At 60.1% G+C, this 16,398-nt stretch overlaps 4 protein-coding genes across 8 annotated transcripts in view; 2 read left to right on the top strand and 2 right to left on the bottom strand.

Moving 5' to 3' along the window:
• The window catches only part of LOC309575049 (tubulin alpha-5 chain), a 4,429-nt gene extending 4,045 nt beyond the window's left edge, over positions 1–384 (top strand). The window contains exon 4 of the mRNA XM_082285210.1: positions 1–384. This exon is cut by the window's left edge and continues 1,211 nt beyond it. The gene's annotated coding sequence lies outside the window, so the exon portion shown is untranslated.
• A 619-nt stretch (positions 385–1,003) lies between these two features.
• STK16 (serine/threonine kinase 16) lies at positions 1,004–3,447 on the bottom strand. The gene is made up of 7 exons (XM_082284946.1): positions 3,330–3,447; positions 2,370–2,589; positions 2,164–2,297; positions 1,969–2,089; positions 1,799–1,894; positions 1,609–1,730; positions 1,004–1,528 (listed from the first exon to the last, which is right to left on the bottom strand). Exons 1-7 carry the CDS (start codon positions 3,413–3,415, stop codon positions 1,390–1,392), a joined length of 918 nt encoding a protein of 305 aa, XP_082141072.1. The 5' UTR covers positions 3,416–3,447; the 3' UTR covers positions 1,004–1,389.
• Positions 3,448–4,069: 622 nt separating this feature from the next.
• Positions 4,070–9,366, top strand: GLB1L (galactosidase beta 1 like; the record flags this gene model as incomplete). The annotated part of the gene is made up of 16 exons (XM_082285223.1): positions 4,070–4,138; positions 4,595–4,767; positions 5,083–5,233; positions 5,456–5,516; positions 5,770–5,864; positions 6,250–6,430; positions 6,541–6,599; positions 6,744–6,904; positions 7,043–7,083; positions 7,385–7,503; positions 7,630–7,704; positions 7,783–7,872; positions 8,005–8,118; positions 8,391–8,522; positions 8,855–9,070; positions 9,148–9,366. The coding sequence occupies exons 1-16, from the start codon at positions 4,085–4,087 to the stop codon at positions 9,364–9,366; spliced, it is 1,941 nt and encodes a 646-aa protein (XP_082141349.1). The 5' UTR covers positions 4,070–4,084.
• A 256-nt stretch (positions 9,367–9,622) lies between these two features.
• Positions 9,623–16,383, bottom strand: ANKZF1 (ankyrin repeat and zinc finger peptidyl tRNA hydrolase 1). 5 transcript variants are annotated; one of them, XM_082284938.1, is made up of 16 exons: positions 16,344–16,383; positions 15,938–16,088; positions 15,538–15,647; positions 15,040–15,142; positions 14,458–14,642; positions 14,064–14,179; positions 13,795–13,948; positions 13,346–13,568; positions 13,068–13,169; positions 12,716–12,892; positions 12,512–12,619; positions 11,808–12,081; positions 11,228–11,339; positions 10,949–11,116; positions 10,770–10,840; positions 9,623–10,198 (listed from the first exon to the last, which is right to left on the bottom strand). In XM_082284938.1, exons 2-16 carry the CDS (start codon positions 16,056–16,058, stop codon positions 10,078–10,080), a joined length of 2,145 nt encoding a protein of 714 aa, XP_082141064.1. In that variant the 5' UTR covers positions 16,059–16,088; positions 16,344–16,383; the 3' UTR covers positions 9,623–10,077. The 5 variants fall into 5 exon arrangements, with proteins under 5 accessions (XP_082141064.1, XP_082141065.1, XP_082141067.1 ...); XM_082284939.1 differs by lacking the exon at positions 16,344–16,383 and adding an exon at positions 16,297–16,338 and having other exon boundaries at positions 15,938–16,063; XM_082284941.1 differs by lacking the exon at positions 15,938–16,088.
• Between the last annotated feature and the right edge of the window lie 15 nt (positions 16,384–16,398).

The following is a 16,398-nucleotide window of genomic DNA, read 5'->3' on the forward strand; positions in this document are numbered from 1 at the left end:
CTGGTGCCATGGCACACATCCCACCCCACTTGTTGCTTCAGCCAGGGGTGGGTACCGCTTCCTCATGTGATATATGGCCCCATGTTGTATCCTGGAGCTCAGGAGAGCAGATTTCGTCTGAGCAAGAAAAGGATGACAGCTGCTGGGTCTTTTCCCCATGTGCAGCCTGAGGATAGGTGGGCTCATCTGGAAAGATAGTGGTTGCAGCAGCGGGAGCAATCTGGCACCCCTGCCCCTGCAGTCACAGTAGAGGGCAAGTGGTGTGCCTGGCTCTGGTGCAGTGGGTGCACCCTGCAATGGCACCCAGCATGGCACGAACCCCCGCGGCTGCTGTACTGCTGTGTGTGGTGAGAGGATTAAAGGAGGGGAACGCTCCCTGTGAAACTGCTTGTCTGCATCTCTTTTTTTACCCCCTCTTCATGGGTAGCCCAGAGAGCCCCTGCAGCCAAGGCTGCCTGTTGGGCTGGGGGTGTCCTCAGTGCTGGGGTGGTTGTGCTGTCCCCACACTCTGCTTACCCCCATCAGAGCAGAGCTACTGCTCCTGCCTCCCAAGGTCTGGCAGCTTCCCAGTCTGGGCATCCACCTCCCTCTTCACAGGCAGCAGAGGAGTTCTGCCTGTACCCTGCCACTGCCTGCCTGCCTGTGCTGATCCCTGTCCTGCAGTGCCCAGCTCCAGAGGCTCTGAACAGCAGTGTCTGGCTCCAGCTGCAGAGTTGTGTTAGCTCCCAATAGGAGCATTCTGGGGCCAGGGATTAACTTTCCCTGCTTACTGCTAATGCTCTGGCTGTGCCGCCTCGGCTGGCCTCTGCTGCCCTTCCCCTCAGCAATGCTTGGCTGCTTAACCCAGACAGCGTGCCCTGCTCTCCCCATGCCCCAGCAGGACCCCTCCCTGCAGACAGGGACACAGCCACACCTCCGCAAGAACATACTTTACTTCAAACACAAGGCAACATCAGTGCCAAGAGCAGTGGCAGAGTGGGCATTGGGGCCCTCTGCCTCCCTCCAGCACAGCACCGGATCCGGCCCGCAGCTCTGCCCTGGGCAGGAGCAACCTTCCTGGGGTACAGAGCTGCAGGACAGCGACTCCCATCCCCAGGAGGGGTCCCACAACATCCTCTTCTGCCACCTCTAGGGAAGGTAGCAGTTGGCAAGGGACCCATGTTTAGCAGCAGATCACATATCCACAGCTCAGGAACACAGACCAAGGCCCAGGCAGCAGCATCCAGGGCACAGAACACTCCAAATCCAACACATCTCCATCACAGAGCGGCAGCTCTCCCCCAGGGCATCAATCCCCTTTGCAACAGGTCTGCACGGCAGCAGGGATTAGGGCAGCTGCTTTTCCCCTGGCTCAGCTTCAGGACGCGTCACCAATGGAATGGGATGGGCTCAGATCTGCGTGGTGTCCTGTCCCGCTGGTGCTGGCTGCAGCCCCTCCAGCTGGTGGAGGATTTCATTTATGCTGGGTCTCTCCTGGGGATTCACTGTCATCATGGAGAATAGCAGGCGCTGCAAGGCAGCCGAGTACCTGAGCAAAAGACAGTGAGGGGAGGACCCATGTGGTGCACAGGACAGGGGGCCACCCAGGGAACCTCCCCAGCTCCTCACCTGGTTGTGGAGGGCAACGTGAGGGGGTTCTGAACTGCCAGAGCTACACTGTCACCCTTCTGGAAGATGGCATCATAGGGGCCCTCTCCAAACATCATGCAGTACAGCACACAGCCTAGGGACTGGAGCATGGTGGTGTCAGTGCAGCCCTACACTGTGGGACGGGGGGGCAAGAGGGCTGGATCCTTACCCAGATATCCGTACGCTCATCTATGATACACTGGCTCGGCACTGTGAAGAGCTCGGGGGCACGGTAGGAGATGGTGCAGCGCTGGGCAGCCCAGTCCTGCAGAGAGGAGGATAGGGATGAAGGGATTGGAGCAGGGACAGGCTGGCAGGGTGATGTCCCCGGCCACCCACCTGCACAGCCATGGCCTCCCGAGAGCTGTTGACTTCGATGCGAGCTTGGTTCATGGAGCCCAGGTCCATCAGCACAGGCTGGTCATCCTCATCCAGCAGCACATTGGTGGGCTTGAGGTCCCTGTGGGGATGGACATCACCGAATGCCCACTGGGGCCCCTGCCAATCCCCCCAGCCAGTGCTGCCACCCCTCACCTGTGTGCATAGCCCTTGCTGTGGATGGCTTGCAGCCCACGGCAGATCCCATGGAGGATGAGGAGGATCCGCTGCTCTGGCATGAAGGTCCCTTTCTCTCGCAGTGCTTCCACCTCTCTCCAGAGGGTCCCACCCTGGCAAACACAAGTAGCTGGTCACCACTGCTGCTCCCAGGGTGGTGGGGCAGCCAGGAAAGCCCCCCTCACCTTCACATAGGGCAGGAGAAGCCAGGCTTCGTGCTTGGCACCCTTCTCCACCATGCAGTGGGCCACCAGGCGCAGGATGTTGGGGTGGTCAAAGAGGCCGTGCATCTCCACCTCGTGCAGAGCGGCCTGGCGGTCTTCCTTGTCATGGCACAGGATGCGCTTCAGGGCATAGAAGCGCCCATCCCGCAGCCCCTCCACCAGGTCCACATAGCTGAAGCCCCTGCAAGGAGTCAAGAATGGCATGGACTGGGGGCTGTGACATCCGTGTTGGGGCATTGTGCCCACTCTCATTTATGAGCACCCAGGGGAAGGGGACAGAGGGCAGCATGAATCCCCCAGGTATGTACATCCCCCCACCTTGCAGGCACCTGCCAGGAACCCAAAGCATCCCCTCTCTGTATGAAAAACCTCACTAGCCCAAGCATCCCCACTCCCATGGCTCCAGGCAACCACTTCTGGGAATGACGAACCTCTCCCTGTCACTCAGCATGAGAATCACCTGCCATGCACACTTATGCTGAAGCATCATCCCTCACCAAACCCAAGTACTTTCCCAAGCCCCAACGTGACCTGAGCTCAAGCATCTCCCCACCCTGCCCGAGCATCCCTTGTGCCTGAGCGTTACCCCCATGCCCAAGCATGTCCTCATGCACAACCACCCCCCATACCTAAGCATCTCCCCATGCCTGAGCATCACCCCAATGCCAAATCATCTCCCATGCACAAGCACCCCCGTGTCCAAGCACGGCCCGCACACCCATCACTTCCACTGCACAAGCACCCCCAGGCCCGCGCACCTCCCATGCCCGAGCATCCCCCATACACAAGCACATCCGTGCCCGGGCATCCCCCGCACGCCCGAGCACGCCCTCGGGCCGAGAATCCCCTTTGCCCGAGCATCCCTCCCGGAGCACGGGGAAAGCCCCGCCCGAGCGCCCCGCGCCCCAGCCCGCCGCGCACCCCTCTGCCAGGCGGTGGAGCAGGAGGTACCGCGCTCCCCCCAGGCTGACGGTGCCCCGGGAGCAGACGCACAGCGTCTGCCCCATCGCCCGTCCGCGTCATCTCCCGCCGCCGCGCGTCACCCGCCGCGTCACCCTCCCCGTCACCCGACGGGCGGGGCGCCGCCGCTCCCGCTGCCCGGTTCCGCCGCGGTCGGCCTTGCGGGATCCCTCCTCCTTGTAGCGGACTCGTCCTGTCCTCAGGCACCTCCCGACACCCCTGCCACCGGCTCTGTCACCAGCTCTAGCCCTCGGCCCGGGGACGTTTTCCCTCATTCAGCAGCAGCAGCCCTCCGATCAGAGCTGCAGCCGAGCTTTCCATCACCACCTCTCTGATGGAACAAGCGGGCTGAGCTCAATGGAAGGGTTCTGCTTGGTGGTGACACTTTTATGAGGCTCCTCGCCCCCTCACTTTGATTGTCACTCACCACCCCGCTGAGGGATGTGCCCGCGGCTGGAGCTGGCTCGGGCGGCGTTGTGCCGCCTGCATCCCCTGCTGGGGATCTTTGCGGGGGCTGATGTGCGGCGGGCCAGACCTTGGGGGTCGGACCGCCCACCCCTTTGCCGTGGTCCCGCCCCGGCTGTTCCAGCTGCCTGCACTTGGGACCGGGAGAAGGAAGCGCCCGGCGCTGGCCAAGAGCCTTCTCGGATCACGTGGTGGTGGTGTCCACGTCCAGCTTCGTCCCCCATCCCGGGCCTGCCGAGCACCCGGCGAGGATGGCGCTGCCGGCCCTCGCCCTGCTGCTGGCAGCGGGGCTCCTGCACACGCAGGTTAGCAAACAAGGGTGGAAAGTTTGGGAGAAGCGCATAGGACTGAGGTGGGAAGGATCCGGTGGGACGCCTCCGGAATCTGCCTTACTTGCCGATCGGTCTCCCTGCTCTTCATGCTATGGCTCCCTCCTGCAGCAGCCCATGTCCCGCCCCAATGTCCCGCTTGCGTTCCCAGCTCTTGCATGCCCTCGCAACACCCACCCCAGCAGCACCCGTCCCCCCAAAAGCCACCAGCTCAGCCGCCGGGTCTTTGATTAGCGGGGAAGAGCCATCACCAGAGATTGCCCGGCTCATCCCTCCTGCTCCTGTCCCGGAAGGACAGTTCGGTACCCACTTTGGGGGCGGGCTCCTCCCAAGAACCAGCCCCATCAGTGCCTGTCCTAAGAAGCCCTGTGGGAGGGGGCAGTTGGGCTTGGGGAGGTTCTGCAGCCCTCCAGCTCTGCCCCTCTCCTGCAGGCCTCCCCTTCGGCACGCTCCTTCCAGCTGGATTACGAACACAACTGCTTCCGCAAGGACGGTGCCCCTTTCCGCTACATCTCGGGCAGCATCCACTATGCCCGCGTCCCGCGCCCTGCCTGGAAGGACCGGCTGCTCAAGATGTACATGAGCGGGCTCAACGCTGTGCAGGTGTAAGCCATGGCACAGCCTTGACGGGGCACAGCCCACAGCCACCACGGGGCTTCTGGGATCAGTAGGAACAGAGACAGGGGTGTTGTCTGACCACAGGGAGCAAGGACCAACACTTGCACTTGGCTGTGACCCCCAGGTCACCCCTGCCAGACACAAGCATGAGTGTGTGCTACTTCCAGTTCAGCCTGAGTTGCCAGACTCAGCTCAGTCTGCAAGCCAGTGCCCAGAAGCAGAGGGACCAGCTGGTGGGATGGTTCCCTGCGCCGTGCTGGGGTGCCCTTAGGTCTGCATGCTGATCTCCCCTCTCATCCCAGCTACGTCCCCTGGAACTACCATGAGATGCTGCCAGGAGTTTATGACTTCACTGGGAACCGGGATGTGGAAGCCTTCTTGGACCTGACAGCTGAGCTGGGACTTCTGGTGATCCTGCGGCCAGGGCCCTACATCTGTGCGGAGTGGGAGATGGTGAGCCCCAGCCCCCAGCCTGGCATAGAGGGCTGATGGGTGGTCTGGGAAGGGCACAGCAGGGTTGGCCCTTCTGGCTGTCACGCTGACTTCAGTGCCATGCCTGCCGTGCCCAGGCTGCTGCCCCACAGGCCGCATTGCACCGGCTGATTTCAGCTCTGTGTGGGCCCAGGCTGCTGTGCAGTTTCTCTGCCTCCCTCTCTGCCATGTGTGTTTCTCCAGGGTGGCCTGCCTGCCTGGCTGCTGTGGAAACCAGACATCACCCTGCGCACTTCTGACCCCGGTGAGGCTCAGCATAGGGCTCTGGCCACCATGTCCTTACAGCCTGGTGCCAGTCCTGGCATCCTCTCCACACACCTGCCAGCTCCTCATGTGAGGTCTTTCCCATCATCTTCTCCAGTTTTTGGGAGCCCCCACCTCCACTTCCCCATCTTGCTTGACCCTGCCCCATCTGCTCTGTCTTCCATCTGCAGGCTGGCTGCAGGTGGGCTGGGGTGGATGCTGCAGCCAGGCTGAGCTGCCCTCTGTCCCCCCAGCCTACCTGGCAGCTGTGGACTCCTGGCTCCATATCCTGCTGCCCAAGATCAAGCCACACCTGTACCAGCACGGGGGGAATATCATCAGTGTGCAGGTAAGGTGCTGTGAGGCCCAGTCCTCTGCCCTGCTCTGGGTCATCTCTGGATTCGCCCCAAAAAGCCTCCTGTATCCTGTACACAATGACTTTACCCAGAAAAGCTCAGATAAATCCCTCCCAACTTCTGGACCTGGATCTAAATCCAAGGTCTGAGAATCTTAGGTACCTGCCATCACCCCAGTTGTGGTTTGAGGGACACTGACAGAGCTCGAGCTCATGGTGGGACTGGAAGATTATGCTCAGGACCCACATGGGTGTTGTCAGGACATCTGATGATGTCCAGAGGAGAGGGGGGAGCTGGGTGCTCACCCCAGTGGGCAGTGGGACCTCTCTGCAACCCTCCCATGTGCACACTGGGTACCAGCCCCTGCCCTGCTTGCAGGTGGAGAATGAATATGGGAGCTACTATGCCTGTGACCATGGATACCTACGGCATCTGCTGGGCTCCTTTCGGGCCCTGCTGGGGAGCGAGGTGCTGCTCTTCACCACCGACAGCACACGGGCGGAGGAGCTGCACTGTGGCACCCTGCAGGGGCTCTATGCCACCGTCGACTTTGGGCCAGGTACCACTATAGGGGAGGAGGAGGAGGAGGAGGAGGAAGAGGAAGAGGAGGAGAGAGGATATGGGTTCCTTCTCTGTCCTGCTCAAACCTCCCTCTCTCCGCCTCCGCAGGATCCAATGTGACAGAGGCATTTGGTGCCCAGCGCCGCGTGGAACCGAAGGGGCCCCTGGTGAGCTTGGCTTGGATGCTGTGGGGGGAATGACCTGTGATGGCTTTGGGGAGGCAGAGGCACTGGGCAGCAAGGCAAAGAGGGAGCAGGGAGGATGTGCCTGACATCCAGCTCCAGGCAGGTGACAGTCCCTTTCTCCTCCAGGTCAACTCTGAGTACTACACAGGTTGGCTGGACTACTGGGGCGAGGCACATGCCAGCACCAGTGCAGCGTGCGTGGCCCAGGGACTGGAGGACATGCTGCAGCTGGGAGCCAGTGTCAACATGCAAGTAGTCAGCTGGCAGAGGGCACAGCCAGCAGGGGAGTGGGCATCACCTCATGCCTTCTTCCCATGGGGATCAGGCCAGCAGGGCCTGTGGGTGCAGGAGGGAAGGGGAAATGCCTGGTTAGCCCCTGTGGGATCTGTAGGGGTGCTGACCGGGCTCTCTGGGGTGTATCATAGGTACATGTTCCATGGAGGGACAAACTTTGCCTACTGGAGTGGTGAGTAGAGCCTTGCCCTAGGGAGGGAGGGGCACACTGCAGGGCTGGGGGGCTTTCCTTGACCATTCCTGAGAAGCCTGATTCAGGCTCTTGTTCTGTCCCATGGGGCCTGCTGACACATAGCCAAGGGCCCTTGAACCCAAGCTTGTCCTCTCCTGGGGCCTCCTTTTGTCCCTGTGCAGGGGCTCACGGTTCTAGGTCATGCCCCTCTCCATTGCACTGCAGCCAGCCTGGGTCTAGGTTCCACACCCTGGGCTGTGCCAGAGCCCCTTCCTCCAGCTCACATCACTTCCTTGGCCAGGTGCTGACTACAAGGACCAGTACAAACCAGTGACTACTAGCTATGACTACGATGCCCCCCTTTCAGAGGCAGGAGACCCCACCGAGAAGCTGTTTGCTATTCGCATGGTCATCAGCAAGGTAACGAACCCGGCAGGAAGAAGGAGACAGTACTGGGCACTGCTGCTTGTGCCAGGACAGTAGGGGCTATCAGCAAGGGACCTCTCCCTGCTTGCCCTGGGGGGCAGCTGACAGTCTGCTGTTCAGTTCCAGCCCCTGCCAGTTGGTCCGATGCCACCTGCCACCCCCAAGTATGCCTATGGCCGGGTGGCCCTGCGGAAGGTGAGTGCCTGTCCTGAAGGCTGTACTGCCCCAGCATAGCACTGCTCAACTGGCCAGCACCCATCCCTCTCTTGGCAGTATGCTGACCTCCTGGATGTCTTGGATGTGCTATGCCCCTCCGGGCCCATCCTGAGCCAGTTCCCTCTCCCCTTTGAGGCCCTAAAGCAGGTGAGAGGCTGGGTGTAGTGGGGGACACTTGATGAGATGCTCCTGTCTGCCTGGCCCTGGCTCTGGGGCAGAGGAGCAGAGCTCACTTCCAGCCCCATTTCCCTTCCTGTGCCACTGCGCTGTGTCCTGCAGGCCCATGGCTTTGTGGTGTACCACACACAGCTGCCCTGGGATGTCCCGGACCCAGCCACGCTGGCTGCTCCTCCCCACAGCATCTGTGACCGTGGCTACGTAATGCTGCAGAAGGTGAGGCTGTGGGAGCACACCAGTCCCTGGGACAGTGCTTCAGAGGGCTGGGAGTAGGGCTGTGCCATGCCAGGGTCTTGGAGACAGCCAGTGTGCTAACAACCACACTGAGCCTTTGTGGGGTGGCTTTCGGGCCTAAATTTGCCCCCTTTGGGGGCAGAAAGCAGCCCTAGTTCTGGTGGGGCTGGCAGCAGGATGCTATGTGCCTGCTGGTAATATTGGGGGTGGTGGGATCTGAACACAGGCCAGCAGCACTGACCTTGTGGCTTTAGGAGTACCAGGGAACGCTGGAGCGGGACGGGCAGACAACGCTGCATGTAACGGGCAGGGCAGGGGACACCCTGGACATACTCCTGGAGAACATGGGCAGGATCAGCTTCGGGGCCAACACCAGTGACTTTAAGGTAAGGGGAGAGGGCCCTGAGGCTCCAGAGGGGATGGCGTGGCAACCCACGTGACCAAACACCCCTTCTACTGCCACCTGAGACAGAATCCAGCCTTGGTGGGGCCACTCCCAGTCCTGCTCCCTGGTCCTCCTTTCATTTCAAACCTCCAGATAGGGCTGAGACTGGCACCCCTCTCCCATTTATGCTGCCACAGCTGCCAGGCCCCTTTGCTTCTTAAGAGGGGATCCCATCCCACCTTTACTGCTGCAAGGGGAACATGCCCTGGGGTTGCCAAGTGTCCTGACTGTGGAAGGTGCTGCTGCTTCATTTTCCCTACTGTTCCATCTCAGGGCTTGCTGGGAAACCTGTCATTGAACTCCAGGCCTCTCAGCAACTGGTTGATCTATCCCCTGGCCATAGACACTGCAGTCCAACAAGGCTGGCCCCATGCTGCCCTGCCAGAATCAAGCAGTGGGGGCAGAGTGGGGCCAGCCTTCTATACTGGGACCTTTGAGACACCTGGCATTGCCTGGGACACCTTTGTGAAGTTCCCAGGTTGGAGCAAGGTAAGGCAGTTCATAACTGGGAAAGGGGATAAGGGTGGACCAAGACACAGCTCAGTCCTACCTCCATTATCTTCCAGGGACTGCTGTGGATAAATGGCTTCAACTTGGGCCGGTACTGGACCCGTCGTGGGCCCCAGCAGACCCTCTTTGTGCCTGGCTCGGTGCTGCACATTGGCCGCCCCAACAATATTACAGTGCTGGAGCTGGAAGGGGCACCTCCCACTCCCCTCTTGCTCTTCCTTGACCGACCCCTTTTTAACAGGACACTCGGCCGCAGCACCTCAGCCAGAGAGTAAACACTGCTGGGCACTGGCCTCGCCTCTCACTGGGGCTGTGGAGATGGCAGGGGGATGATGAAGCACAGGGGCTAAGGAAAGTGGCACAGGTCCTGGAACAGACAGGCAGAGCTCCTGCCCTCCTCTGGGGACAGGCAGGGCCTGTGCTAATGAGTAAGGGATGCAGGACTGAGCTTGATGTGCATATCAATGCCACACTCATCCCAAATAGTTCCAGTGCTCATTCTGACTCCCCCCATGTCCAGGGGGTCAAGGCACCTCTTTATTGACAACGTAGGCAGAGGAAGTAGTGGCTAACGTGACAGGGCTGAGATGCTGATGGCAGCCAGGAGAGGAGAGGTAAAGCACAGCCTCGAGGGTGTCTGCAGGTAGGGTCTGTATGTGTCAGGATCTGTCCTTCCGCCTACAGACAGCAACCTATGAGGTAGCCATGAGAAAAGCTGGCAGCGGGACCCCCGGCTGGAGCAAGGCCACCAAACAGTCCTGGCCCCTCACACTAGCACATGGAGACCTCTCAGTTGTTAACTTCACCAGCCACCACCCAGAGTGATATTCATGCCCAGAGCCTTGCCAGAGGCGCCCTGGAGAGTGACATGGCCAGTGCAGTCCCTCTGACCATCGCTATTCCACAAGCTCTCCCTTGCTGCACAGGCAGTGCTCAGTCATGTCCCCACCACACTGATCCTTGGCAGGTGGCAGCAGTCTCCAGCATTATGTGTGGCCAGCCTGGGCCCGGCGGTGGGTTTGCAGGCAGGCCGTGGAACAGAAGGAGAAGTCGAGGTAATGGAAAGGGATCCGTCCCAGCAGGGACTCTCCACAATGCCAGCAGCGGCTGCAGGAAAGAGAAGAGCTGGCCCTGAGCAAAGGTGACACTTGCAAAAGAGTTAGAAGAGTAAAGGATTCCCTGCCTGGGCTGTCACACAAGACACCAGCAGCACTAGGGAGGTGGGGCTCCTCTGGTCTCACAGGGCTGGTGTGCTCACCCAGTGGCCTGGCCAGGACACGCTCCCTGGAGGAGATGCTGCATGGGAACGTGGTGTGAGGTACTTGGAGGAAGAATGAATATGGAGGGACTTGGCCCCATAAAGGTTTTAAAGCCCCTGTCCAGATAAGCACAGGGAGTGCTGGCTGTGAGGTGGCAGAGGAAAGTGAACGGGGACACAGGAGTGGCTGGGGTGTTGGCTTGCTGTAGATCTGGCTGCAAGTGGACCAAGTCATTCTTAGCAAAATATTTCAGGGGAGCAGGGCAAGAAAGGAAGGAAACTTTTACACAAGCACTACTGGAAATTGAATGGACAGGAATAGCTTTAGACTGGAAATGAGAATTGGAGTGAGAAGGGCATGGAACAGTTGTGATGACACAGGAGAATTTGTCTTCAGAGCCATGCTGCTGGGATGGTTACCTGATGTTGGCAAGACTTGTGCCGGTGTCCTGCAGCTGTGCAGCCAACCTCCGCTCAGCAGCCAGTGCCCTCTGGGGAGCAGAGACAGCTCAGCCCCGCAGCCCCTGGGAGCTGCTGTGCCCAGAGCCCACTGCATCAACACTGCCATAGCAGGGCTGCATCCCTTTCCCAATCCTCACCTTCTCCCTGTCAGACAGGGCTGCAAACTGCTGTTTCTCTTTCTGCTCCTGCTCCCAGCGCTGCCGCTCCTCCCGCTGTGCTTGCTCCCGTTGCTTCCGCTGGGCTTTCTGTGCCCGCTTCTTCTCCAGCTTCTTGGCCTCCATCTCCTGTGTCAGGGGCCCTGGCACCTGAGGGCAGAGGGCAGGCAGCATCTCCCACTGAGCCTGGGGCAATGGCAAGAGTGGGAGAGGAGAGCTCTGGGGTCTCCCTGCTGGTGAGGGCAGAGGGCAGGCGCCCACCTTGGCACGGCTGTAGTCATACTTGTCTGGATGGTCCACCATGAACTTGCGGAAGGCGTTGCGGGTCAGTCTGTCAGCAGACGTGCAGTACGGGGTCTTCTCCTGCCTGTCCCTGTGAGACGAGGGAGACCAGCTCACTCACACTGCTATCTTAGTGTCTGCATCCCACTGGGCTGTGAGCCCAGACTCCCCAGAGATGGGCAGGTGCAGAGCACGACATCACAGCCAAGGAGGGGAAAGTTCCTTATTCCTATACCAGAATCCTCCAAATTCTCTCCTTGCCTCTAAAAGCCCCTGCATGGTGCTTTTGTCTTATCCTGGCCCTTGGAACTGCCTACCAAGAAACTTGTGTGCACTTTGAGGCACTGCCCACCTGGTGCCATGCCAGACCAGGATGGCAGAGAGAAGGGTGGTTCAGCTCTTACGTCTCCCATAAAAACCCCAGACATCCTGGGTTGTAGAGACCAATCCTGGCTGTCCCAGGACAAGGGTGGCACCAGTTTCCTGTGGCTGAGACAGGAGTGAGTTGCTGGACTCCCACAGCAGGGGTTGTGAACCACTGGGTGCCCTGCAGCCGTACCTGAGGGCAGGGTCCGCCCCTGCCTCCAGCAGCAGACGCACAGCCTCAGCCTTGCCTGCCCGTGCTGCCACGTGAAGCAGGGTGCGGCCGAGCTCATCCACAGGCTGGTTCAGCAGGGCGTGGGCCATATTCAGAGATGGTGCCATCTCCCCATCCTCGCTGTCCCCCGGCAGGCCCCTGCTCTCTGGCACACCCAAGAGGTGCCGCAGTGTTCGCACATCCCCTGTCTTGCAGGCAGTGAACAGAGCATCGCAGAGCTGGGTCTGAGGGTCTCCTATGAGAGAAGAACAAGAGAGGAGTCTGATGGGCAGACTGGGAAGAGCAGTGCTCTGGTCTGACTAGGGAACACACACAATGCATCATCTCACTAGCTGGATTTGGGTACTGCAGGATCTTCAGCACATTCAGAGCCTGTGGCGATGTGCTATGGCATTGCTAGGCACTGTTGGCAGCAGCCAAGTCCTCTCCTGAGGTAAGACCCACTCCAATCCCGCCAACACACTTGGCTTAGCCAGGTGCTGCCTGGCCTCCCTGGCTCAGAGCTATGGCTCCAAACACACAACTCACTCTAAGGCACATGGCTGCAGTAAAGACTTCTCACACCCAGCTGGTCTGGGCACCTGCATGATGTGCTCTTCACCTCCCTGAAAAGCCACCAGTACATGGGGCAGGCATCCAGCATCGCAGCTCCCGACCCCGCTTACCTCCATTGCTCCAGGGAAGCAGCCCAGCCTCAGCCTCCCCCTGCAGCTCTGTCACTGGCTCCAGGCCAGGCTGCCCACACTGGTGTCCAGTCTCTTCAGCACAAGGCCCTGCACAGGCAACACATTGTGAGGAAGAGGATTAGGGCCAGCCTGCATCCCAGCCATGGCCTTCCTACACTGCCCCTGCCAGTTCTTCCCCCTCACCTTTCTCCACCTTCTTGTTCCTCTTCTTCCTCCTTTTGCGGTTTCGCTTAGGCATCACTTCAAACTCCCGGAGGTCCAAGGTCCCCAGTGTCACTTCCACAGTTTCCAGTTCCCCTGCAGGGCTTTCCTCCTCCTCTTCCTCCTCCTCTGGGGCTGAGGGGGGTGATAAGACTGGGGCTAAGGCCCCACACACACAGAACAAATCACTCGGGGCTCTCAGCCAAGAACACCCTGTCTTTCTCCTGTCCAGCCACACTCTGAAAATCCCCTCTGGGCCACAAATCTGGCCCATGCCGTAACGTGAGACCCCTACTGCTTGCTCAGTCATGTCTCCCTCCATGGTTCAACTCACCAGTTGTGTCCTCCTGCAGGGAGTCCACCTCTGGTTTCCGCTGCCTCTTCTGCCAGACCTTACGGGGGGGCCCAGTGATATCTTCCAGTGGTGTGTCCTTCCCTGGGCAGCAAGGGTGCTCCCGTCATTGCCTGGGGACAGGGAGCACCCTGTATCTCCAGGGACTGAGGGCTGAAGAGCTAGCACCTCCACCCCATAGGGTAGCATCCTCTAATGCACAAGGGACCGTGCCACCCCACCTGCCCTGACCCACAGGCACAAGGGCTGGTCCAACTCACCATACACCTGCAGGCTGGCCAGTGTGGTGTGGACTCGCAGCACCTCTCGCAGGGTGGCCCTGCGGGTGCTGAGGGGGATGTGGCAGATGCGAGGGTCCCCTCGGGTGAGGGCTGGGTTCCTGCCGCTGAAGAGCAGCGCACAGTTGTGACGAGGGGCGCGGAGGAAGATGCGCTGAGCTTCATTCAGGTGCTGTGCCCAGACTGCCAGGAGGTCCTGAATATCCTGGGAAGAAAGAAGCAGCTTAATGGGATCCTGAGCACATTATGTGGGCTAAACATAGTTCTGGAGCAGGGACAAATCCAGGACAGAGTGGCCTCAGTTCGGCCCTGCCCCTTTTCCAGAGCCCACCGCCCCTGCCATGCGCTCCAGCAGCAGTGTGGTACCGCCTGACAGAGCCAGCCAGGATTGCTCTCCCTGCTAAGAGCCCAGCGCTGTGGTGCCTCCTCACCTTGAGCAGCGCAGCCTCGTTGTAGCGGCGCAGGGAGGCCCCAGCCGATCTGGGTGCTGACCCTGGGCTCTGGGCATCCCGAACGCCCTGGGCTGTGCCCCGCCGTGCTCGCACCGTGTAGCGGTGGAAGGTCTTGTGCTCCTGCACCTGTGGGCTACGGAGAGGGGCAGGCATGAGCAACAGAGCTTAGTGTGCGTGGGATTAACATGCAAAAGTAGCTCCAGCTGACTGTGCCCAGAGGGGCAATCCCGCCGTCGCCCTGTACTCACCCCCGGAACACTGCTCCTGCGAAGTGCCCGCCACCCATCATCAGCACAACCCAGCACGTGCTTGCACTGAGGCTCTGCAGCGATGCTGTCAGCTCCACCGTGTCCTCAATGCCATCCTGATACACAGACACCCTTGCTAGCACCCATGGCATTACCTCCTTACCTCTTGCTGCCCCCAGGACAGACACAAGCCCCTCTGCTGGCACTAGAAGCAGGTTTCTGGGAGTACCCCAGAGCCAAAAAACAGGCCACCAACAAGTCTGGGGCTCTGACCTGGCACCAGAGTCCACCCTTCCTATCACAGGAGATAGGCAATTGTCAGAGAGACATCTACACCCCAGTGCCACCAACCTTTTCTGGGGTCCCTCTCCCAAAAAGCTGGGCTGTGACTTGCCTTCCCAGTGACCAGCACGCAGCGGTACGCAGAGATGAGCTGGCCCTTTGCATTGCGCAGCAGCACCTTGTGGGAGCGGGGAACCTGGCGGGTCCAGGGGCTGTCACTGGCAGAGGGAAGCAACTCTGACTCACTGCTCACATCAGAGCTATCTGAGTCGGATCCTGAGATGCTGGAAACATCACCTGCAAGGAAAAAAAAGATGCAGTGAAACAGAGCAGAGGTCAATGAACAGCTTCCCAAAAACTCTGCAGGTGACTTCAAGGGCACTTGCAGAGTGCCCACAACCCCAGAAATATTCTGTCAAATAACCCTATATATCACAAAGGGGCTGTGGCCTTGGAAGATAGGAGTTTGGGGCTCTGGATCCCCAAGTATGCTTAGGCAGGGGCTCAGTTAAAACACCCCCTTCTCCCTATAACAAATCATAACGGATCAGGAGCAGTTCTGGACCCTGAGAAGACCCCACAGGGACAGAATAAAGGGAGTCTGCGCTAGCAGACGCTTCATCCCTGCACAGAAGAGCCCCAATGAGGTCACTGACAGCCCCTGGGCTCCAATGCGGACAGCCCAGTTCCTCACCTGTGCGGGTTTTCTCCTCAAACACTTCGGCAGGCAGCGTGCGGTGCCCCAGGAGTCGCTGCTTCAGGTTGAAGCGGTGCCAATCAAGACGGTAGTGCTCAGTCTGTGGAGCAAAAATGTATGAGCTGGCAGCGTCTTGGTGGTCCGTGAAAGCCATCACCATCAAAGGGCAGGAGGTGAAAGACCCCAAAGGCTAAACTGATGCCAGGATCCTTCAGCGGTCCTGATTTGAAAACGGCACTGTTATTAAGGAGTTACCTGTGAAACAGTTAACCTGAACAAGTACAGGCCTTTGCTACACTTACCCTTTACTTCCAGTAAATGATACTTTTAATTGATAATATACAAGGTTTGCATGCTAGATCCCAACAGGACATGAGCAGTGGGCAAGCAGCCAGCACTGGGCTGCACCATGCTGGGGCTGAGCTTCCACAGCAGGATCCCACCAGTCATGCCAGCCCCACTCCCATTTCACGCTGCCTGCTCAGCCCTGCTCACCTGCTCCTCCCGGCTCCCAAACACCTGCCCACAGGTCAAGCAACACATCCTCTCTGGCACCTCGGTGACCCCATGGGCCTTCTCCTCACAGCTGGGTGCTGTAGGTTTCTCTGGAAGAACAAGGAAGGGCTGAGCACAGGCAGCCCCACAGGCTGCACTGCAAGGAGCGGAGTCTCCTGCGTCCCCCCTCAGCCATCCAAAGAAACCTGTGGCTGAAGGAGCTTCGGGGGCCCTGGGGTGTCACCGAGAAAAGCCCATTTACCCACCCACCAGGCAGCTCCCATGGCCAAGCTCCGGGGTGATCACCCAAGCTGAGCTAGGGACAGAACACCAAATCTGTGGTGGACACGAGTTCAGCCAAATAACTTCCTTCCCGCCGTCCCCGCGGAGCCCCACGCACCGTGGCTCCCAGGTGCCAGCTCGGAAACACCCGCATCCGCAGCAAATCCGGTGACAAGGGTCAGCCCGCGCAGGAGTTCAGGGTCCTGAGCGGCCTCGAACACGGACCTGCTCTCCGGCATCGCTACTGCTCCCAGCGGCCGGGACAGTGCCTGAGTAATGGGCCCGTCGGGAACCACACGCCGGTGACCGCCCCGACACCCGCCCCACCGCTCTGCCCCCGCCCGAGCCCTCACTGTGGCCGGAACCCTTCCGCCGCCGCTGCCCCGGGAACCCCGCACCGCGCCCGGGGCCACTCCCCCCGCGATCCCCCTTCCCCAAGCTGCTGTAGTACCCCCCCCACCGTCCCAGCTGCTGTACCCCATGGCCCCCGAAGCCGTTCCCCCCGTGCCCATCCCGCCGCTCACAGGCCACCGCCGCCGCCCGGCCCGGAAGCGCCGCCCGTCACATCCCGCGCGCCGC

The sequence above is a fragment of the Coloeus monedula genome (genome assembly GCF_965178545.1).
Source record: "Coloeus monedula genome assembly, chromosome: 7".
Taxonomy (NCBI): Eukaryota; Metazoa; Chordata; class Aves; order Passeriformes; family Corvidae; genus Coloeus; species Coloeus monedula.